The following is a 24992-nucleotide window of genomic DNA, read 5'->3' on the forward strand; positions in this document are numbered from 1 at the left end:
GGAAGTGGTTTTAATGTTATGGCTGATCGGTGTATATATTGTACTGTTTTTTGGTGTTAGCCACATTTAGTCAGTCACTTGTTAAAAATGTTAATGGAGGGGGGGATAAATGAGAGATAAGGCAGTTTAACACGAAAATTTACTTTATTTAGTCAATACTCGCAACAATCATGGAAGTTATAAATAGACTACTAAAGTGCAACAGTGCTTTATAAAGGTTCTGACCCCAAGAGCAAAATAAAAACAATTATGAGAGAGTGTAGCACATAAACACCTCTATAATTAAACCTTAAGTAAACATAAAAATAACCACTACCCAAAAAGCAACCCTAATTCAAACCAAGGTGATAAGTGCTCACCTAAACAAAAGAAAAATACAATAAAGGAAAGCCCTGGGTCAGTACACTGAGACTTCACAATGTTATTTAAAGCCTATAATGCCAATTAAGTAATATTGCACTAGGAATAGCATTAAAAATGTAAAATACCTATAGGGTGGTCAGTTATACAATCACTTAAAACCATGCAGCTAACATTGGTGGCTCAGTAAGTTTATACATCACTAATAAAACTAATTTTACAAGGGAAAACAGTCTGGGGAAAAACAGTGGAAAAAACAATAGGAAAAACAGTGGCCTACAGGCAACCAGGCCCGGCCTCTCAGCAACAGATAACAGTACAAAACACACTTTAATTTTCACAGTATTCGTCACTTAACAACGTAACCATTAACAAGCCTCCATTAAAGAAAGCATAGCATTTACAAACCATACTATAACCTTATTTAATACTCAACATAGACTAACTCAAATATACATAGAAACTTACACATAAATACCATAAAATAAGATAAACATACACATAACCAATGATATGAAGTTATTGAAATAACTTTGCACCCCGATTTCCAATAAAACACCTCAGTTCCACTAAATGGCTCCCTTTTTCTGGCATCCCTTGTCAGCCATACCACAACATTTATCCATCCAGTAAAAACTAAATCCCAGTAAATAAGCGAAAGGCACACGGTCGGTATGGGTCAGCAGCAACGGTTTATGGATAAACATATAGGGGGTTTCCAAAATCATAAAATGACATTTTGTTCGGGACCAGCAGGGATAGCCGTATATAAGACAGAAACTCTTTTTAAATATGAACTTTTTCCTGGAAAACAAGATCAACCTGGGTAGAATATTACATAGTTTTCATGCAGTGCACCCGTATCACCCGTTTATATTTTTAAGTTTCTGTTTGTTATGTAACTAACATACCTGCACATGCAAAACGTGTTTATGATCTGTTCGTTCTGTTCTGCTAACACACAGGCAAAGACATGCAGAGCAAACCCACATAATTATATTATATAAAGAAAATCATGAGAAACTCATATCAAAGTTTATTAAGACACTACCCAGTTCAGATCTTTACTGTAGAACTGTACTTGCACACCTTGTGCTCAGCCAAGACGTTTCTACATGATTTCATCTTTTTATGACTGGATTATTGCAACTCCATTCTCACTGTTGCTCCTGCTAATCTAGTAAACCAGTTTCAGCTCCATCAAAATTCAGCAGCCGGATTTTTCAAATCTAATGAGCGGTCTGCCAACATCACTTTCATTCTCTATCTGCTTCAGTGGCTCCCGCTTTTGCATAGAATACAAAATAATTCTGATGTTGATTTTTAAAGTCCATGGCCTCGTCCCTACCTACTGCACATTATTCATCTTTCTTTATGTCCTCGCTTTGTTGAGTCTTTTTGTCTAATATTGTTGTGTGTTCTTTCCTCTAATATTGACCTTGTAATGCATCCCTGGGTATGTGAAAGCCACTATATAAATGTACTTATCGTGATCATTAAAGATTCAATAGGATTAACAAAATCACAGATTTTTCTTTTTATTGTTTAACAAAAACATCCCATCATTTTTGGGAATTGGCTTTGAAAGCTATTACTATCATTATAAATATCAAATTTCATATATCAATTTTTATTTCATAGATCATAAAGAAAACTACTGTACAAAGTGGGTGAATACTGTTACAGACACTTGAAACCTATCACAAGTCAAAAAGCTTTAATACAGCAAAACTATTTATTTTGGTAGGTATTACTTGTGTGTTTTTTTAATAAACCATTTTGGGATTTTATTTGCTTTAATCATGACTCATGCTCGTTTACAAACCCAAACCTCAACACCGAAGTGTTACTGGAGTGGATTCAGATGCTGTATTTCTTCTCTTATGTGATTCCAGGCTTTTGAATAATTATATTTAACTTTATATATTTATGTAACTACTATATAACTAGAAAGTGTAACTTTATTTGAAGTGGTGTGTTCTGTAGTACTTTTATAGGTTTTAACTTTGAGTCTCTAGCTAAACACAGCTGTAATTTTGGCCACCATCAACTGAGCTAATTTAAACAGACTATTACTTTTATTATAAAATTATTTATGCAAAAATTGAGTATAAAAAAGTATAAAAAAAAAATAAAATCAGCAGATTTAGATACACTAAAGTTTGTTCACACAGACAAAAAAGTCAAATGAAAAAGATTTGGCTTCCAGTGAATCGGACACAACAAAGAATGTTAAAAAAAAGAGTAATGGTTTCAAACAATTCCTAAATTCTGCAAGTAACAGTGTGTTCAAGCATGACAATAAACTCGAACACTCAGCACAATTGATTACATTGGTTACGAAATACAGTACATGTGCCTTACAGGTGTATGTAAACTTTTTGCTTTATTTTAACTCATTTAAAGCTTTTTCAAGTTTGTTCAACACTGAACAAAATGTATCCGACTTAAATATTATTAGTTATGCATTAAAGGTTTAGAAGTATTATTCACGTTACAAAAGTTTAAAGACAATACAATTAAATACAACTAAATTAAATAAAATAAAATCTCTGAACTGTGGGTACAACTGCTGCCATCAATTCAAAGAAAAGGCCCCCACTTCCAAAGAAATGAAAGTTATAATATTTTCTCATTAGTCCCTCCTTCATATCCGCTTCCCACCCTGTATTTATCATATAACAGCCCATCCCTGAAGATCAGCTTTATTGTTCAGTCATCCTGCATCACCTTCACCTTCAGCTTCTCAAGTTCTCCAATCAACAATGAAGTCTCAGGTTGCACTGCTGCTTTCCTGCTTGTTCTTTAATAAAGGTAAGAACTCTCTCACATGGTGTCATATTGTGATATATATATATATATATATATATATATATATATATATATATATATATATATACATACAGTATATACTGTATATCCTCAATATATGTTACACATATACATATAAATTTTTATATAAAATCTATACCTGAAAATAAGAAGAATACAGCCTTTTTATACATGTTATGTTAATTAATATACATATAATATACATGGATACCTGCTGGTATTTTTTACCAACTGTTAACACAGTAAGATAAAATGGATAAAGGAGGATAAGTGGAGAAGTTCGCTGCACATTTACCGTTATAATAATAATAATAATAATAATAGTTTTCAATGATCAGTTGTAACATCACTTGCTGTGTTTGGTTCGTTTAGATTTCTTTGGTTCGTATTGCACTCACACCTGAAAACAGTCACACCAGAATTTAGAAACGCACCGTGACCTCCTCCCAACTCCCAATCTCACTATAAAACTGGATCCGTTTTTGATTTTCTTTATTCTTTAGCACTGGCACTGAAATGCAATCAATGCACACCAACATCACCCACTACATCGTGCTCCCCAGTTACACCGACGGACTGTTCGGGAACCCAGTGCGCCAGTATAACTGCTTCTGTCATTGCAGGTAAGTGCTTATGCATACTTTTGGACCTCAAGTCTGTAGTAAATAACATTACATCTTCCAAATTTTTTTTTTGCTACACAGTCAGCTACAAGTCTATTTAATTTTATTTAAGGAATTTAATTTTAGCCTTTTTTGCTTTAAATTTCTTAGGAACAGGGAATTTGTTCATTTACTCATTAGCACAAATTACCTTATTCATCAGTTTTTCATTACAAACTTGAACTATCAGGGCTCCAGTGTCACCCTGTAGTTTTTTTTTATTTATATTAATGTAAAGTTTTTTTTATGTTGTGGACGAATGACGAATGACCCCCCCCCCCCCCCCCCCCACAACCAGTGAGCTTTGTGTAGAGATTTGATTGATATAGAGATTTGACTGATTTGATTTAATATTCTATACTTTTTAAAATACTAATATTGTTTCATTAAAATTGGTTTTTAAATAACTGATATGAATAAATATCACTATAAATCACAAATTTAGTATGAGCAGAATTACATTGTTTTATTTTCATTCATTGCTCATTTGTAATGACTTGAATTAAATATACTCACTCACACCTAAAAGCAATTTAGAGAAGCTCATCCACCTTATATCTTTTTAAAGGTTGGAGAAACGTAAAAAAAACCTGGAGGAAATCCATATAAACTCATTTAAGACATTTGCTCAAAGAGATCAGGGACAAGGATCAAACTGTCCCATTCCTGTCCTTTTAGCCCAAACATTTCATGCCTATGGTAATTAATTCTGATTCTGGGTTGGATTTTGGTCTGATCTCACTAATGTGATGTTCTGTGCAGCTGGTGTTAAGACGGATGTTAATGTGAAGACTTGTGGAGCCCCGGATGAGTGTGCAACCCAGAGTTTGAACTTAGGATTAGTAAAAGTCACCAGCAATGCCAAATGCTGCAGTACTGACCTCTGCAACACTGATGCACCACCAGGTAAAAAACATTTTACTGTCACTTTAAATACCTGCTGTAAGAGTGATCAAAAATTGTGTTTTTTTCTTCCATATTTAATTTTACATCCAAACATTGGCAGCTGCTTTTACTGTACACTGAATAATGGAACACGTTTAGAAACCTTTATTAAGTTATATTTGTTTATATATTTTGTTAAAGTTGTGTAAAATATGCTGTATTAAAAATGTACATACAGCTACTTAGATGATTGATTTATTTGGTGGTGGAGAAAGATCTACAATGTCATTTAACTTTGTGGTGTGGTCTAATCATTTCCTGTAAGTGATTTGATTGTTGATGACCCAAGATTTCTTTGTGCCCATTTGACAATAAAGAAAATGTAAATTGTCACTAGTATGTTAAGACGAATCTTGTCCAAAAATACACAAGTGAATTCAGGAAATGAACTGTTCAAAATGTTAAAATAATTTCCTCTGGTGGCTTGACTGTGCAATCACATGAGTAGTCACTTGGCTGGAATTTACAGTATGTTCCTCTCCATGTGGGACACAGACGGCAAATTCCTGGGAAACACCAAATAAATGAAAATAATTTTTATTTATTTTAGGTTTATTTAATATTTTGTGTAAGATTGAAGCTCCTTGTATCCATTACTAGAGTGCAATTCTGTTTTTCTGGTGATATATTAATATAATTTTTAAGTGAATTAAATTTATTACAGCTTTGTTTCATTTTGTATTTTTCTTTTTTCAGCTCTTATACAGTCAGCCAATGGGAAAAGGTGTTACACCTGTGATTCCAGTGACTGCTCGAAAACAGTGAACTGTGAGGGGATTGAAGATCGCTGCATCACTGCTACAGGTGAACATTACATTTTTAAAACATGCCAGTAGGTGGGCTGTTTACTCTAAAATGTCTTACACTGTCCAGAGTGTTTTCCAGCTCGGCATCTGATGTTTTCTGGTTAGGCTTAGAATCAATTATAGCCTAGTGTGTAAGGTTTTGGGCTGTCAACTGAAAGGTTGAGAGTTCAAATCCCTGCTCTGCCATGCAGCCACTGTTGGGCCCTTGAGCAAGGCCGTTCATCCTGTCTGCTCCACCGTACAATGGCTGACCCTGTGCTTTGACACCAGCTTTCAACTTACAGCTCAGACTCCTGAACAATAAAAAAATAATCAAATATTTTTCTTCCTTCAGTTGAACAAGGTGGCAACAAAATTGCCATGAAAGGATGTGTAAGCAAGAACGTCTGTGATGCCGCCTCAGGAAGCTCTCTGCAGGGGATTGCTGTAACAAAGCTGACCTGTTGTGAGGGGAACCTGTGTAACGGAGCTGAGACGTTTACTCTGAGTTTCCTGATCCTGCTGGTTCCTCTGCTCTCCTCCATCCTCCTCCACTGAGCTATCCACTGATTAAACACTTTCATTAAAGTTTAATCTACTGTAAGAATTTATTTTGAGTAAAACTAATACATAACATTTTTGTTGTAGTTCCTGATTTCTGGAATTTCTCATATTTTTATGTTTTCTTTTATATTGATTTTGCTTTATTATTATGATGTAATTTGCTGGTTTGCTTTCAGACTGTAATGAAAAACATCTAAATTAACATCAACACATAAAACCAGGCAGACAGGAAGATGTCGAGGATGATTAGGATTGGGATTAAGTAGGACGTAACAGTAGACACAAGGACGAGGCAGACACACTCAGACATTTTAGACAGGTGTATTTACAAATACAAAAGACAAAAACACAGTGATAAGGACATTATTAATTCTGAGCTAACTGTAAACATATATCAGATCCTTAGACTAAACAAACCTAACTACTAACTCAGACAAACAGGAATGCTAACACAAATGCTAATGGCTATGCTAAGCAAAGACAAAACAGACACTAGAACTAACACATTTTAATTAACAGATACTGCAGGGGATTTATATTAATAAACATACAATGACCAACCATAGAGGTTACAAACACAAGGGTCTATGTACACATAGTAATCAGGACAGACGTGGGGAACAGCTGGAGGAGTTTAACACGACAAATCAGAAACAGGAGGTGGAGACAAGAGGGGTGTGACATGAAAACAAACACAAAGGTGATCAAGTGTGATCGTGACATCATTTAAGTCTGTGTTAGAATAAAGTTAAATGGTTAATTTCTGGACATTGTGATTGCAGTCACTGCAGATTCCCATAATATCCAGTGGTCCAGCAGGAACAGCATTGATGCCATGACAGACTTGAACCTACAGGCTTCAGCCTCATGTGTAGTTAAAATATTAAAATATTAAATGAACAGTATAATTAGTAATAAGATGTCAGTTGAGCTGAGTATCCTCAAACATCCATAATGATTACAGCATAAGTGTGTGAACTATAGGGTACCACAGCCATGAAGGCCCTTTAGGACAACAGGGGTCACCTCCACCTGTCAACAAACCTGAATGATGTGTTGCTGAGCAGTACTAGAAGGCCGATACCCAGCTCAGTCTCACAGCTTTTTCATTGGATTCTTATATAGGACATTAGCTATACCACTCCAAAACTTAACTCACATCAAGACACAAGTACTTAAATCCTGTTTTAATAAATATCCTAATCACATACCTTAACAAAAAAACGAATCAGTTTTATAATTAATCCTATACAGCAGAGGTCACTAACAGGCGGACCGCGGTCCGGGTCCGGACCCAGAAGCTGTCCCATACGGACCCGGACCTACAGCCAAAACAGAAAGTTATTTGAAACCTGACAGAGCGCTTCTATTTTAACCGGCTCAGCTTTTGTAGTCTTTACGGTAGCGGTTTAGCGGATGAGAAAACGCACAGACCAATCACGTGACACCACTTAGCCAATCAAGTCTGTGCATTCCAGTCGGTAAACACTGCGACTCTACAGTGCAGACAGATGAGAGAGTTAGAGGCGAGTTACATGTAAAAAGACGGTGGAAAGAAAAAGAAAGATAGCGAATGTAGAAAAAGTGAAGGGAGAGATACAGACGACTGTGCCGGAGAAAGTTGAGAAAAAGACAAGTGAGACAGGAGACAAATGACGCTCTCCAAAAAAGAAACGTGTACAGCGAGAATACAGCATTTAATCCGTGATGGAGAGACTCATTTCTGTTCTTACTTCCCACTGGAGCACAATTTATTTTTATTTTCTCCTAATTTGATAAGAGAAAGGTTTGATAAGGTGGGGTGGTCCGGGTCCTCTCTGTGTGGAGTTTGCATGTTCTCCCCGTGTCCGCGTGGGTTTCCTCCAGGTGCTCCGGTTTCCTCCCACAGTACAAAGACGTGCAAGTGAGGTGAATTGGAGACACTGAATTGTCCATGACTGTGTTCAATATAAACTTGTGACCTGATGAGTCTTGTGTAATGAGTAACTACCGTTTCTGTTATGAATGTAACCAAAGTGTAAAACATGATGTTAAAATCCTATTAAATAAACAGACATCTGATTTGACAGTCAGTTATTGATTACATGCAGATGTTGATACAACTACTAGGCTACTTATATATAATATATATCAATATATATGTTACATATGTTATATATATGTTATAATATATATATATAGCAGTGATAGCTCAGTGGTTAATGTACTGGACTATTAAACAGAATAGTTCAAGCCCCGCCACCACCAAGTTGCCACTGTTGGGTCCACAAGGAACAGTCCTAGCCCCATTCCTCTTTACCCTTTAAACTGCAGCAACCTGCCATCCATTGTCTGCTGTTGTCGACTACATCTTGGATGGTAATGACAGTGAGTGCAGGATGCTTACCAGGAACTTTGTGGACTGGTGTCAGTAGAACTAGTACAACAAAAGAGCTGGCGGTGGGAAGTGGAGTAACTAGAAACTCATGGGCCTTCGTGCAAAAAATAATTTTGGGCCCCCCTCAAAAAATTTCATATATATATATATATATATACAGTGTATCACAAAAGTGAGTACACCCCTCACATTTCTGCAGATATTTAAGTATATCTTTTCATGGGACAACACTGACAAAATGACACTTTGACAATGAAAAGTAGTCTGTGTGCAGCTTATATAACAGTGTAAATGTATTCTTCCCTCAAAATAACTCAATATACAGCCATTAATGTCTAAACCACCGGCAACAAAAGTGAGTACACCCCTAAGAGACTACACCCCTAAATGTCCAAATTGAGCACTGCTTGTCATTTTCCCTCCAAAATGTCATGTGACTCGTTAGTGTTACTAGGTCTCAGGTGTGCATAGGGAGCAGGTGTGTTCAATTTAGTAGTACAGCTCTCACACTCTCTCATACTGGTCACTGAAAGTTCCAACATGGCACCTCATGGCAAAGAACTCTCTGAGGATCTTAAAAGACGAATTGTTGCGCTACATGAAGATGGCCAAGGCTACAAGAAGATTGCCAACACCCTGAAACTGAGCTGCAGCACAGTGGCCAAGATCGTTTTAAAAGAGCAGGGTCCACTCAGAACAGACCTCGCGTTGGTCGTCCAAAGAAGCTGAGTGCACATGCTCAGCGTCACATCCAACTGCTGTCTTTGAAAGATAGGCGCAGGAGTGCTGTCAGCATTGCTGCAGAGATTGAAAAGGTGGGGGGTCAGCCTGTCAGTGCTCAGACCGTACGCCGCACACTACATCAAATTGGTCTGCATGGCTGTCACCCCAGAAGGAAGCCTCTTCTGAAGTCTCTACACAAGAAAGCCTGCAAACAGTTTGCTGAAGACATGTCAACAAAGGACATGGATTACTGGAACCATGTCCTATGGTCTGATGAGACCAAGATCTGTTTGGTTCAGATGGTCTCAAGCATGTGTGGCTGCAATCAGGTGAGGAGTACAAAGATAAGTGTGTCATGCCTACAGTCAAGCATGGTGGTGGGAATGCCATGGTCTGAGGCTGCATGAGTGCAGCTGGTGTTGGGGAGTTACATTTCATTGAGGGACACATGAACTCCAATATGTACTGTGAAATACTGAAGCAGAGCATGATCCCCTCCCTCCGGAAACTGGGTCGCAGGGCAGTGTTCCAGCATGATAATGACCCCAAACACACCTCTAAGACGACCACTGCTTTATTGAAGAGGCTGAGGGTAAAGGTGGACTGGCCAAGCATGTCTCCAGACCTAAACCCAATAGAACATCTTTGGGGCATCCTCAAGCGGAAGGTGGAGGAGCGCAAAGTCTCGAATATCCGCCAGCTCCGTGATGTCGTCATGGAGGAGTGGAAAAGCATTCCAGTGGCAACCTGTGAAGCTCTGGTAAACCCAGGAGAGTTAAGGCAGTTCTGGGAAATAATGGTGGCCACACAAAATATTGACACTTCAGGAACTTTCACTAAGGGGTGTACTCACTTTTGTTGCCGGTGGTTTAGACATTAATGGCTGTATATTGAGTTATTTTGAGGGAAGAATAAATTTACACTGTTATATAAGCTGCACACAGACTACTTTTCATTGTGTCAAAGTGTCATTTTGTCAGTGTTGTCCCATGAAAAGATATACTTAAATATCTGCAGAAATGGGAGGGGTGTACTCACTTTTGTGATACACTGTATATACGTATATATACTGAACAAAAATATAAACGCAACACTTTTGTTTTTACTCCCATTTTTCATGAGCTGAACTTAAAGATCTAAGACTTTGTCTATGTACAAAAAAGGTGTGTCAGAAAACCAGTCAGTATCTGGTGTGACCACCATTTGCCTCACGCAGTGCAACACATCTTCTTCGCATAGAGTTGATCAGGTTGTTGATTGTGGCCTGTGGAATGTTGGTCCACTCCTCTTCAATGGCTGTGCGAAGTTGCTGGATATTGGCAGGAACTGGAACACGTTGTCGTATACGCCGATCGAGAGCATCCCAATTATGCTCAATGGGTGACATATCCGGTGAGTATGCTGGCCATGCAAGAACTGGGATGTTTTCAGCTTCAACTTCTTGTACAGTGAAAACCGGGATTCATCCGTGAAGAGAACACCTCTCCAACGTGCCAGACACCATCAAATGTGAGCATTTGCCCACTCAAGTCGGTTACGACGACGAACTGCAGTCAGGTGGAGACCACAATGAGACGACGAGCATGCAGATGAGCTTCCCTGAGATGGTTTCTGACAGTTTGTGCAGAAATTCTTTGGTTATGCAAACCGATTGTTGCAGCAGCTGTCCGGGTGATTGGTTTCAGTTGATCTTGGAGGTAAAGATGCTGGATGTGGAGGTCCTGGGCTGGTGTGGTTACACGTGGTCTGCGGTTGTAAGGCCGGTTGGATGTACTGCCAAATTCTCTGAAACGCCTTTGGAGACGGCTTATGGTAGAGAAATGAACATTCAATTCATAGGCAACAGCTCTGGTGGACATTCCTGCAGTCAGCATGCCTCAAAACTTGCGACATCTGTGGCATTGTGCTGTGTGATAAAACTGCACATTTTAGAGTGGCCTTTTATTGTGGCCAGCCTAAGGCACACCTGTGCAATAATCATGCTGTCTAATCAGCATCTTGATATGCCACACCTGTGAGGTGGATGGATTATCTCGGCAAAGGAGAAGTGCTCACTAACACAGATTTAGACAAATTTGTGAACAATATTTGAGAGAAAAAGGCCTTTTGTGTACATAGACAAAGTCTTAGATCTTTGAGTTCAGCTCATGAAAAATGGGAGCAAAAACAAAAGTGTTGCATTTATATTTTTGTTCAGTATATACGTATATGGTCTAGAAACGTTAAGCAGGTTACACAGATTTCCAAAATCCCTTGCTGTGAAATCACTGTATATTTTTGATAACATGTATTCTGATATTTCATTGCATTTGAGTTATTTTTATATTTTACTTAACAAAAATATTGTCGTGTTTTTACTTTTGTTATCACCACACTTTACCGCTAGCATTAGCCACTTGCTACTATAAGATCAACTCACCTAGCCTCATCTGGGGGGATGCTACGGGTCTTTTGCTGCGTGCGGTGGTGGAGGTGTGAGATGTTGGAATAATAGGCACACGACAAGGTAGAGTAATTTTAACTGTTTAGTTAAGACTTCAGTGAGTGTTACAACACTTTAGACTGCCTAGCTCTAGCACACAAACTACAGATGTATAAACCTGGTGCTGCATTCTGATTGGCTGAGCTAAATGTCACTTACGTTTCGATGCTACAATATTGTAATATAATAATAACAACCTGGCGAGTGCAGCCAATGGGGAGGAATGTGGTGGGGGGTTAAGTTCATGTTGTGGAGGGCCCCAGTGACCTCTGCAACACTGACACATTAGCAGGTAAAACATTTTATTGTCACCTTTAAAGATCTGCTGCATATTTAATGTAGGAGTGATCGAAAATTATGTTTTTCTTTCATTTTTACATCCACTTGTAAGGAAGAGACTTTTAAATGATTTCTGCAACTGTTCTTTTTGTGACTGAATAATGGAACACGTTTAGAAACCTTTATTAAGTTATATTTGTTTATATATTTAGTTTAGGTTGTGTAAAAATATGCTGGATTAAAAAAGGAACATACAGCGACTTAGATTGTTCATTTATTTGGTGGTGGAGAAAGATCTACAATGTAATTTAACTTTGGGCTGTGGTCTAATCATTTCCTGTAAGTGATTTGATTGTTGATGGCCTGAGATTTTTGTGTAAGATTGAAGCTCCTTGTACTCATTACTAGAGTGCAATTAATTCTGGTCTTTTCTGGTGATATATTAAATGAATTAAATATGTTACAACTTTGTTACATTTAGTATTTTACTTTTTTCAGGTCTTACACAGTCAGCCACAGCCAATGGGAAAACGTGTTACACCTGTGATTCCAATTCCAACTGCTCGAAAACAGTGAACTGTATGGGGAGTGAAGATCGCTGCATCAGTGCTACAGGTAAATATTACATTTTTAAAACATTGTAGTAGGTTGGCTGTTTACTCTAAAATGACTTAATGGATGGGTGCACTGTTCCAGCTCTGCATTTGGTGTTTTCTGGTTAGGCTTCGAATCTATAGAATCCATTGGTTGAGAGTTGGAATCCCTGCTCTGCCATGCAGCCACTGTTGGGCCCTTGAGCAAGGCCCTTAATCCTGTCTGCTCCAGGGGCGCTGTACAATGGCTGACCCTGTGCTCTGACCCCCAAAAATATCATTGTACTGTACACATTATGTATTTATGACAAATAAATAATGTGAATATGACTCCTGAACAATAAAAAATAATCAAATATTTTTTTTCCTTCAGTTGAACAAGGTGGCAACAAAATTGCCATGAAAGGATGTGCAAGCAAGATTGTCTGCGATGGCGCCTCAGGAAGCACTCAGCAGGGGATTACTATGAACTGTTGTGAGGGGAACCTGTGTAATGGAGGTTGTGATGGGAACCTGTGTAACAGAACTGAGATGTTTACTCTGAGTTTCCTGATCCTGGTGGTTTCTCTGCTCTCCTCCATCCTCCTCCACTGAGCGCTCACTTTCATTAAAGTTTAATCTACTGTAAAAATTTATTTAGAGTAATATGTAACAGGGCAGTTATAGCCTAGCGGTTAAGGTACTGCACTAGTAATCAGAAGGTTGCTGGTTCAAGCCCCACCACCGCCAGGTTGCCACTGTTGAATTGCTTCGACTGTATACTGTCACAGTACTGTAAGTTGTTTTGGATAAAAGCGTCTGCTAAATGCTAAAAATGTAAATGTAGAATTAATAAATAAATAAAGAATTTCCTCCCAAGAGGATTTTCTCTTTCTCCATGTTTCTTTGATATTGATTTTGATTTACTATTATGATGTAATTTGCTGGTTTGGTATGTTAATGGTAAAGGCTAAATGCTAAGCTAACTCTAAACATACAACCCCAATTCTAATGAAGTTGGGACATTGTGTAAAACATAAATTAAAACAGAATACGATGATTTGCAAATCCTTTTCAACCCATATTCAATTGAATACACTACAAAGACAAGATATTTCATGTTCAAATGGATAAACTTTATTGTTTTTCTGCAAATATTCACTCATTTTGAATTTGATGCCTGCAACAAGTTCCAAAGAAGTTGGGACAGGGGCAACAAAAGACTGGGAAAGTTGAGGAATGCTCAAAAAACACCTGTTTGGAACATTCCAGTTCGATCCAAGATGGCGCCGCAGATGGCGACACTGGTTAGGAGCTCCGTAGTGCTTTGTTTGTTTTTGTTTGTTTGTTATGGCATGTGTGATCCAAACACACTCCAATACAGCGCAGAAGATCTGCTGAACATTAGGCAGCTCATGCCACCAGGTATATTTCCTGATTTTTCATTTTCGGACAGTTTTTTGGACATTTTGGTCAGCGGAGCGGCTGCGCTCCTGAGCAGACGCAGGCGGATGCGCAGACGTGGGAAGCGCGCCGGAGCGCTCGTCAAACTCCGACAGCGCGGACTTCGTACACCGCTACCCAGCATCCACATGACAAACCTTCGCTCTTTAGGAAATAAAATGCTTTCACTGTTAAACCGTACCAACAAGGACTTTTCTCTCTCTGCTGTACTGTGCTTCACTGAGACCTGGCTCACCGATTCCGTCCCGGACAGCGCGCTCCACCTGCACGGCTTTCATCTCCACCGAGCGGACCGCAACGCGGAGCTTTCCGGCAAGAAAAAAGGCGGCGGAATTTGCTTTTATATCAACCAAGGCTGGTGTACAGATGTGACAGTGTTAATGAGAACATGCAGCCCTAATCTGGAATCACTTTTCTTGAACTGTAGACCGTTTTATTGTCCGCGGGAGTTTTCATCAGTTGTGCTTGTTGCTGTTTACATTCCATCTCAAGCGTGCACGCGCGAGGCACTGAGCGCACTCGCTGATCAGATCCTCAGCGTGGAGCACAAACACACAGACTCTGTTTTCATCATCTTAGGGGACTTTAACAGAGCAAAACTTAACAACGAACTACGTAAATACAGACAGCATGTTACCTGCCCCACCAGGGAGAGCAACATTTTAGATCACTGCTATACTGTATTTAAAGGTGCGTACCGCTCTGTCCCTCGTGCAGCACTGGGACTATCTGACCACTGTTTAGTTCATCTTCTCCCGACCTACAGACAGAAGCTCAAGTGTGCCAAACCTGTGGTCAGCACGGTGAAGAAATGGACTAATGAGGCTAAAGAAAGGCTTCAGGACTGCATGGAATTAACAGACTGGTGTGTGTTTGATGATGCCACAAGCAGCCTGGATGAACACACGGACACTGTGACATCTTACATCAGCTTTTGTGAAGACATCTGTGTTCCCACCAGGACTCGCATTAAATATAATAATGACAAGCCCTGGTTTAATGCCAAATTGAGGTAGCATATAGAAGTGGGGATCGGGCGCTGTACAACCAGGCAAGGAACACCCAAACCAAAGAGATCAAGGCTGGAAAGAAGAACTACTCCAACAAGCTAAGCAGCATGATGTCCACAAATGAGCCATCAACCGCCTGGAGGTGTCTGCAGAACATCACCAGCTACAAAAGGCCACCTTCACAGACAATGGGAGATCGTCAACTGGCCGACGACCTTAACAGATTCTACTGCAGGTTTGAACAGCCCAGCAACGAGCTCCCATCCAACACCACTTCACACCCATCTGACTATCAGCCACCCATCCAGCCTGCCCTGAAGATCTGCGAGGAAGACGTGCTGAGACTTTTTAAAAAACAGAAAGTCAAGAAGGCCCCAGGTCCTGATGGAATCTCTCCCTCCTGCCTGAGGACCTGTGCAGACCAGCTTGCACCTGTCTTCACTAAGATCTTCAACAGATCACTGGAGCTGTGTGTGGTTCCATCCTGTTTTAAATGCTCCACAATAATACCCATTCCCAAAAAGGCAACTACCACAGGACTAAATGACTACAGACCTGTTGCCCTGACCTCTGTGGTCATGAAGTCCTTTGAAAGACTGGTTCTCAACCACATTAAGGAAATCACGGACCCCCTGCTAGACCCCCTGCAATTTGCCTATCGGGCCAACCGGTCGGTGGACGATGCAGTGAACATGGGTCTCCACTTCATCCTTCAACACCTTGATCACCCGGGAACTTATGCAAGAATTCTGTTCCTGAACTTCAGCTCAGCCTTCAACACAATTATTCCAGGACAATTACACAGCAAACTGGCTGAACTCAGCGTACCAGCTTCCACCTGCCAGTGGATAACTGACTTTCTTACTGGCAGAAAACAGCAGGTGAGGCTGGGAAAGTGTACTTCAGGGACCAGAACCATCAGCACAGGTGCCCCACAGGGTTGTGTACTCTCCCCACTGCTCTTCTCGCTGTACACAAATGACTGTACCTCCATGGACTCCTCTGTTAAAATCCTGAAGTTTGCAGATGACACTACAGTCATTGGTCTCATCAGTGACAGTAATGAGTCTGCTTATAGACGGGTGGTTGATCAGGTTGTCCTCTGGAGCAGTCAGAACAACCTGGAGCTGAACACAGCAAAAACAGTGGAGATGACCGTGGACTTCAGGAGGAGACCCCCAACCCTGCCAGCACTCACCATCCTAGACAGGACTGTGATGGCTGTGGAGTCCTACAAGTTCCTGGGCACAACGATCTCCAAGGACCTGAAGTGGGACAGCAACATCAACTCCATCATCAAGAGGGCTCAACAGAGGATGTACTTTCTGTACCAGCTGAGGAAGTTCAACCTACCCCAAGAGCTGATGGTGCAGTTCTACACAGCCATCATAGAGTCCATCGTCACCACATCCATCACAGTGTGGGGCAGCGCTATCACAAAACATGACACCAAGAGACTGCAGCGCATCATCAAGTCTGCAGAGAGGACCATCGGTGTAAAGCTGCCCACACTGCTGGACCTGCATGCCTCCAGAACCAGGAAGCGTGCAGAGAAAATCATCACTGACCCGTCTCACCCTGGCCATCACCTGTTTCGGTGCCTTCCATCAGGCCGACGCTTCAGCCACATGAAGACCCGAACGACCAGGCTACAGAGAAGCTTTTATCCAAACTCCATTACGCTCATGAACAATTGAACACTACTGTACTGTTAATACTCGGGACACTTGCACATCAAAAACTACCTATTTCATTTATGTCATGGCATACACAGGATTTTCACCTTTACTTCCATTTCATATTTATATATTTTTATATTTTCTATAGTTTTTATATTGCACAAAACTGCACCTTTTTAAAATTACAATGTAAATTGCACATGCTAAATGTTTACAATGTTTTCTATGTTTACAGTTATGAATGTGTGTGTTAGAGAGAGAGTGAGCTGTGTGAATAAGATTGTCTGTATTGTATTTTTCGTGCACTGCAAGCATCTGTGTAACCAAAAACAAATTCCTTGTATGTGTGAGCATACTTGGCCAATAAAGCCCGATTCTGATTCTAATTCTGAACAGGTTAATTGGAAACAGGAAAATGTCATGATTGGGTATAAAGGGAGCATCCCCGAAAGGCTCAGTCGTTCACAAGCAAGGTTCACCACTTTGTGAACAACTGCGTGAGCAAATAGTCCAACAGTTTAAGAACGTTTCTCAACGTGCAATTGCAAGGAATTTAGGGATTTCATCATCTACAGTCCATAATATCATCAAAAGATTCAGAGAATCTGGAGAAATCTGTGCAAGTAAGAGGCAAGACCGAAAACCAACATTGAATGCCCGTGACCTTCGATCCCTCAGGCGGCACTGCATTAAAAACCGACATCATTCTGTAACGGATATTACCACATGGGCTCAGGAACACTTCAGAAAACCATCGTCAGTGAACACAGTCCGTTGCTCCATCTACTAGTGCAAGTTAAAACTCTACCATGCAAAGCAAAAGCCATATATCAACAACACCCAGAAACGCCGCCGGCTTCTCTGGGCCCAGTGGTGTATAGTAACGAAGTAATAATACTTCGTTACAGTACTTAAGTAGTTTTTTGAAGTACTTGTACTTTACTGGAGTATAAAAATTTTCGGCAACTTTCACTTTTACTCCACTACATTTTCTAAAGAAATTGTGTACTTTTACTCCGATACATTCGCTGTATGTAAATTCGTTACTCGTTACTACAGAATGAAGGTAAATGATGTGAGATGTGTGACGGACCGCACGCTGGTTTGGCGAATCTGCGCTTGTGAGTTAAACACATTAATGCGCATGTGCAAACGTTCTCTAAAAGCTATCGGAGTTTTCTAAAAGTGCGTCGTTCACCCAAAGACACGCAAATATGGAGATTTCAGAAGCTCCCCGTCCAACACACTGATGTAAGTTAATGATTAACAAAGTAAAGCTGCAGCATCAGCGGTTTTTAAATCTTATTAGCATTAACATTGTTCAGATATCTACCTACCATTTTTACCGATTACATTCGAACCACAAATAAAACGTTTCATGAATCATTAAATTTGTTTGGAATTCATTGACTGCAAAACTCATGAAGACACGTCCATTATTTTTAAAAACTCACCTATGGACAAATATTTCCTCAGATAACTTCTGTATTAGACCGGTAGAGGAGAGATTCATGGTGCTGAGGAACATGCAGCACGTCTTTAACCCTTTAATGCTCTCAACAAGAACTCAACTTATCCAACTTATTATTCATGATTTTTCAGCTGTTGGCTTCAAGTTAGAAATGGTGTTTTCTTAAAGTAAGAATACCAATATTTTTTTTGTTTAACACATGGCATTCAGTGAGTAGATACGGCCCCAAAGAATATTATTTAAATACAGCTTATTTTACTCAAATATTTTGATTTAAATTAATGGTTGAACATCATTAAAGGGATAAAAGTGCCGCACGTTTTGTTACACTCTCTTGAGTTTTGCTTTAAATTAATTATGCCAAAATTATTTTTTTGTTATTCAAATATACTACCCAAATAAAAAAATGGGACAGTATAGAAAATGCAAATAAAATAGATGCAGTGTTTTTTACATTTACATCGACTCACATTCTAAAAACGTTGGAGCAGGAACATTTAGGGCTAGTAATAAGTTAAAAAAACAACTAAATAATGATGTGATTTCAAACAGGTGATGTCAACAGTTGATTATGATCATGAATTGGCACAAATAAGGTTCAGATGAAAGGAAGAAAACAGGTTCATTGTTAAGGTGGTTTACAGGCTTAAATTTAAAATGACCGCTTCCATTTACACTAACAACATTTACTTTTACTTCTACTTTTAATACTTAAGTACATTTAATATCAAATTACTTTTGATACTTAAGTACATTAAACATCAGATACTTTTAGACTAACTCAAGTTGTACATCAAGCAAGAATAGGAAAGAATTCCACCTACAAAGCTTCAACAATTAGTGTCCTCAGTTCCCAAACGCTTATTGAGTGTTGTTAAAAGGAAAGGTGATGTAACACAGTGGTAAACATGCCCCTGTCCAGGCATCAATTCAAAATGAGTGAATATTTGCAAAAAACAAATAAATGTAAATGCTTTTCTTTGTAGTGTATTCAATTGAATATGGGTTGAAAAGGATTTGCAAATGTGTTTGTGACGTGAACAATTACAAAAAATCTGGAAGCGTTCCGATGATGATCTTAAGTCTATTTCTATGTCAGAAATAGAACCAACTTACATCTTTGTAGAGTAGAATATGTTTATTATTTATTATGTGTTTAGTTTCTGACTGGTTTATGTTGATATGTTGAGTTTTGGAAGTTAAGTCAGAAACAATGACATACTTTTATATTTGCTTGACCAAGAAAGCACCTGGGCTAGATATTTGGCTGTCTAAATATTCATGGCTTAGTGGTATCTGGCTATTTTAATGTGGTTAAGGGGCATTTACATGTTTCACATGTAAATGTCTCACATGTCGGACATGAAGTCCTTGTTAAGATTGTTATGGAAGTTTGTTTTGTGGTTGCCACTGACACATTTATCCCAGTCTTCTTCAGGTCATTTTGTCAGGTCTTAATGAGATCGCTAGGGCCTCTGAATAACATTTGAGGTTTTCTCCCATGACCAGGCAGAATTGGAACTTCTAGACCAGGGGTGTCAAACTCATTTTCACAGAGGGCCACATCAGTATTGTTGTGGCCCTCAAAGGGCCTATTGTAATGTATTCTGCTGTGATTGTAGTCTGTTGTTTTTCTTGGAGGCTAAATTCTGCATTTATATTGTCCTACTTTACCACAGACACGGCCTCATAACACAAGAGACGCACCGTTTTCTCCTCCTGAAGCACAAACTTGTTTTCATTTTCATTAAATTTCCTCCTTCTGCTTAATTTTCTTATTTATCTTCTTGTACATTTTAGGATCATGTGTAAATATTTCTTAACATCATCTACTGGCAGGCTGTGTCACTTTGCAGGTCACAAAATCAGCATGCATTTTGAGAGATGCAGTTAATGTAGGATTTTACAGTGTATTTTAAGACAATTGTTCTGCCCTCACTAATAGTTTATCCCCCTTGCTCAGCTAGACAGACAGACAGACAGACAGCGCTCTTCAGAATACAGTCGGTTTATTTGCTCGCCAGCTGTGTGATTTAAAATATACAAGCTATAAGATTATATACAGGCAAATGGCAGTGTGTGGGATATTTTAAAAATAATAGTAAAGTGCACAGCATGTAGGATGAGTACTACAAAATTTAGTAAATTGTAGCAGGTGAATATTGTCACGCTCAAGTCTGTGTTGTCAGTCATTTATTTATTTAGGGAAATGAGGCCTGTGGGAAGTGTGGATTGACCTGTAGCGCCTGCCAGAGAGGAGGGGTTGAATGAGGTTATGGCCGGGGTGTGAGGAGTCAGTGATAATTTTCTCTGCCGTTTCTTGGTTCTTGAAGAATACAAGTCCAGGAGGGAGGGCAGAGGAGCACCAATGATTTTCTCTGCTGACTTGGTATACGTCATATAGTCCCTATTTCTATGGTGTGTGTGTGTGTGTGTGTGTGTGTGTGTGTGTGTGTGTGTGTGAAACTGCCTGTACTTATAAAGTAAAATACTGTCAACCCTTGAGTTATTATTCATTTCAGGTTACGAACAATCTTTTTTATCAACAAATTTTGGATTACGAACCGACATTTGCGAAACATGAGCATTTGTTGTTGTATAATTACTCCTGTCGGTGTCACTGTGTATCAGACAGAGGGGACAGTGAGTGAAAGAGAAGAAGGAAGTTGCTGAGTGAAGTATTCTTTTTTTCTGTGCAAATACACCTACAAAATACAACACTATTGAAATAAAGAAGGAAATAATAGAGAAATATGAGAGTTATTGTTGTTTCTGGTAGATACATTTCATAAAAAGGAAATGTATTATGGTGTAAGTGATGGTGTATTATGGTGTATGAAATGTGATGTTTATTTTATGCACAGTACTACTGTGTATTGTTGTTTGTTATTGCTTATTACAGGAATGTATATTCTATCATTTAAGATTTAAAGAAAATATACTTGTATTTATAACAAAAGACCATTTAAGACATTACAAATGTCAGATAATGGGGGGGGGGGGGGTCTGGCAAGGATTAATTCTGTTTACATGATTTCTTATGGGAAAAATAGTAGGTTTAACTAACGAATATTTTGACTTAAGAACAGCCCTTCAGAACCAATTAAGTTCAAAAGTCAAGGGTCTACTGTATGTAATATTTTGTGGTACCTAGCCTATTTCCTTTTTATTTGGAATAACCTTGCTATAACAGGTTTGTCCGACAACTAAAGGGATACAGTTTGCACCTGTAAAGTTACCACCCAGTCATTCTGAGCACCTGCTTAACCACAAATACAAATTACACCACATTTAAATTCCCAGATGGTTTTTATTTGCTGAGTTTGATGTGCCAATGAAAAATAAATTAATGAATCTAACGTGGCACATTTGATGTGTTTTGCTAGTATGTTAAATTAAACAGATCCATAATAATTGTGCACAAAAATAAGATTTTAAAGTGTTTTTGTTTGTTCGAACTTGAGTATAATACTACAATACATAAAAGAAAACAACATGCTTAGGCAAACTGGAAGAAATATGATAGGTTGATGCGTTCTTTCTTATTTGTTTCATTACACACTCCACACCTGTCATTCTGCTGCAATTTCAAATCTCGAAAACAGACACGTCTTCACATTTAAGTCTTGTGTTTTTAAACATATGGTAGTTACATTAAACAAAGACCCAAGTAAACGCAAATGTATCATTCATTGGAGAGAAATGCTGAAAAGAAATTCAATCTATGTGAAACAAGTCATAAAATCTACCAGCATCGAAAGGGTTGAGTCACTGCTTGAGGCTCTGAGACTCCAGCCACAATGAAAGCCATTATCCACAAACACAAAATACTTGGAATAGAAGTAAACATTTCTAGGAGTGGCTGGCCTACTAACATTTCACAAAAATGCATCTATGAACTGCAGGCATCACTTGATTTACAAACCCAATTCATCAGAAACCTGAGATATTTCATGTTTTGTCTGCTTAACTTCATTTCCTTTATTAATAAACATCCATTCCTACATCTCAGGCCTGCAACACATTCCAAAAAAGTTGGGTCAATGTTCCACAAATAGAAAGACACTGGGGAAAAACAGCTCCCGTGGGAGACAAAAAAAAGAAAAAAGGCTTGTCTTGCAAATGCCAAATTCATCTAAATGACCCCCAATCATTTTGGGATAGTATTGTATATGCTTGAAAATCCTTCAGTATATTTGGCCAAATTTTCCAAAGCAAAAAAAACAAACAAACAAACAAACAAAAAAAACCTCATCACAAGTTATTGCAAATGTTTGATTGCAGTTCTTCCTGCCAAGGGTGGCAAAAGCAGTTATTAGGTTCAGGTGGTAATATACTTTCCCAGATATAAGCTTTGACTAAAAGCTTTATCCTTAATAAATGAAACGATCGTTTTAAAGGTGCATTTTTGTGTTTACCGGTGTTGTTTTCATTTTTAAATTAGTTTTAAGATATAAAACACTTAAAAAAAACGAATTAGCAGAAACAGAAGAGGGGCAAATACTTTTTTTCATAGCACAGTATTTAAAAGTATTTCCCAAACAATTTCATCTAGAACAGAGTGCCAGTTGTTCCTCTGGGCCATCGTTCATTGTGTTCATACTCATCAAAGCGTTGGCATTTTTCTTACTGTTCCAAACGTTTTGGAAATGCGGTTGTTGAGCCTAGCCCCTTCTTAACTTTAGTTTTTTTTTTAGAGAGATTTTGTTACTCCAGCTTCCAATATTTGTATTGAAAAAAACATTAGTATTACCCATGCAGTGTTTGCTGTGCCACTGGCTATTAGATTTTAAAACTAATACACTAAAAATAACAAAAAATAATATAATAATCTTAAAAAACAGTTTGTTTCCTTATGCTTCTTAATTGTGGAGATCATTGATCTAGGAATACAATATTTCTTAGTGAGTTCAGTAACGCTAACACTGCTCTCATATTTTTATATTATCTCCTTTCATTTCACTGTAAAGGCGCATTTACATGATAAGTGCAAAACCGGTTAATGTTGTTTACTATGGATTGTGGCTCAAATATGAACAATGCGTAACGTGAACAAAGCTTAACGTGACTTATTGTACTAAAACAACAACCTATGAATTCAGTTAATGGAGAGAACTTGACCATTAATCATTAAGAAAAGTTTAGTGCTTCTATGTCGTTTTTTTAGTACTCAAGCCATGTTAAGCTTTTTCACGATATCGTTTTAGACTCTCTTGAAAAAGCTAATTCTAAGTGTTTTTCAGAACCCCAAGCTGTAAAACACAAGATTAAAAGTGAAACAGTGAGAGATTCCAGCTAAACACAGATGTGCAGTATGTGGACGCATACAAATGCGTATTCACATTGTGGAACACTTTGATGACATTTTAAGTTACAAGGTATGACTGTATCATGTTTGGTATTAACAGTTGGTTAGGATGTTCTTTTCATAAAATGTTTTTCTTTTTTTGGCACTTGTTTCTAAAATGTCTTTGGCTTTAAAAAAAATTGCATTCCATACATGTTCAGACATTGATGTTGGCGTTTCTGTTGTAGGAGCCACCTCCAGTTTTTTTGGTTCTCCAGGTTCTGTCTTGACATTTACAGTTTCTAAGAAATTTTGTTTATTAATTGTAATGGGTCGTGCTTGGCTTGGTTCCAAAATATTGTTTCACCTGTCATGCTTATCATAAGTTATAGGCTGTGGATGTTCATTGGTTACTTTGTTCCTCATTTTTAGTGGATTATTAAGCCACAGTATTGTTCTATCTTAGTCAAGCATTCTGCATTTCTGGTTTATTTCATTCAATGTGTATGTTTTTACCTCAGCTTTGGTAGCAATCGTTTTCAGGCAGTGCACTATATATATAAGTTTCTGTTTGTTATTGTTATCTAACTAACACCCGTACATGCAAAACATATTACCTTATGATCTGTTCATTCTGTTCTGCTAACACACAGGCAAAGACATGCAGAGCAAATGCACATAATTATATTATATATCAAAATCAAGAGAAACTCATATCAAAGGTTATTTAGACACTACCAAGTATCTGGAAACCTTCAAATCTTAACTGTAGAACTGTACTGGCATGACTTCTCAGTGTTTCTACATGATTTCATCTTTTCATGGCTGGATTATTGCAGCTCCCTTCTCACCGTTCTGGCAAACCGGTTTCAGCTCATTCCAAATTTTAACATCTAATGAGCGGTCTGCTAAAATCACTCCCATTCTCTTATCTGCTTCAGTGGCTCCCAACAGCTTTTGTATAGAATACAAAGTAATTCTGCTGACTTCTAAAGTCCATGACCTATACCTATACCTCATTGCATTATTCTTCTTTTTTATGTCCTCGCTTTGTTGAGTCTTTTTGTCTAATATTTGTGTGTGTTCTTTCCTCTAATATTGACCTTGTAATGCATACCTGGGTATGTGAAAGCCACTATATAAATGTACTTATCGTGAAAGTTAAAGATTCAAGAGAATTAACAAATCACAGATTCTTCTTTTTTTTGTTTAACAAAACGTCCCATCATTTTTGGGAATGGGTATTGAAAGCTATTACAATCATTATTCATCTCAAAGTTCATATATAAATTTTAGATCATAAAGAAAAGTAGTGTACAAACTTAGTGGGTGAATACTGTTACAGACACTTGAAACCTATCACAAGACAAAAAGCTTTAATTCAACAAAACTATTTATTTTGGTGGGTATTACTAACCTATCCTTGTGTGTATACTTATTGTTTAAATTAACCATTTTGGTACTGCATTTGCTTCTAATCATGCTTGTTTACACACCCAA

General features: G+C 38.3%; 1 protein-coding gene and 1 long non-coding RNA gene across 2 annotated transcripts; both read left to right on the forward strand.

Annotated features, from left to right (window-relative positions):
• Positions 1 to 3079: 3079 nt before the first annotated feature.
• On the forward strand, positions 3080 to 6220 carry LOC134333804 (phospholipase A2 inhibitor and Ly6/PLAUR domain-containing protein-like). The gene is made up of 5 exons (XM_063015968.1): positions 3080 to 3174; positions 3696 to 3815; positions 4617 to 4760; positions 5496 to 5603; positions 5940 to 6220. The coding sequence occupies exons 1-5, from the start codon at positions 3126 to 3128 to the stop codon at positions 6140 to 6142; spliced, it is 624 nt and encodes a 207-aa protein (XP_062872038.1). The 5' UTR covers positions 3080 to 3125; the 3' UTR covers positions 6143 to 6220.
• Positions 6221 to 11690: 5470 nt separating this feature from the next.
• Positions 11691 to 13474, forward strand: LOC134333969 (uncharacterized). The gene is made up of 3 exons (XR_010015432.1): positions 11691 to 11754; positions 12508 to 12624; positions 12976 to 13474. It is a non-coding gene; the product is annotated as an uncharacterized LOC134333969 (long non-coding RNA).
• The last annotated feature ends 11518 nt before the right edge of the window (positions 13475 to 24992 follow it).

Source organism: Trichomycterus rosablanca, chromosome 19 (genome assembly GCF_030014385.1).
Source record: "Trichomycterus rosablanca isolate fTriRos1 chromosome 19, fTriRos1.hap1, whole genome shotgun sequence".
NCBI lineage: Eukaryota > Metazoa > Chordata > Actinopteri > Siluriformes > Trichomycteridae > Trichomycterus > Trichomycterus rosablanca.

Coding starts and splice junctions, on each gene's coding strand:
- LOC134333804 (XM_063015968.1), top strand. CDS start 3,126: ATGAAGTCTCAGGTTGCACTGCTGCTTTCCTGCTTGTTCTTTAATAAA. Junction 3,816..4,616: donor AACTGCTTCTGTCATTGCAG/GTAAGTGCTTAT, acceptor TGTTCTGTGCAG/CTGGTGTTAAGACGGATGTT. Junction 4,761..5,495: donor CAACACTGATGCACCACCAG/GTAAAAAACATT, acceptor TTCTTTTTTCAG/CTCTTATACAGTCAGCCAAT.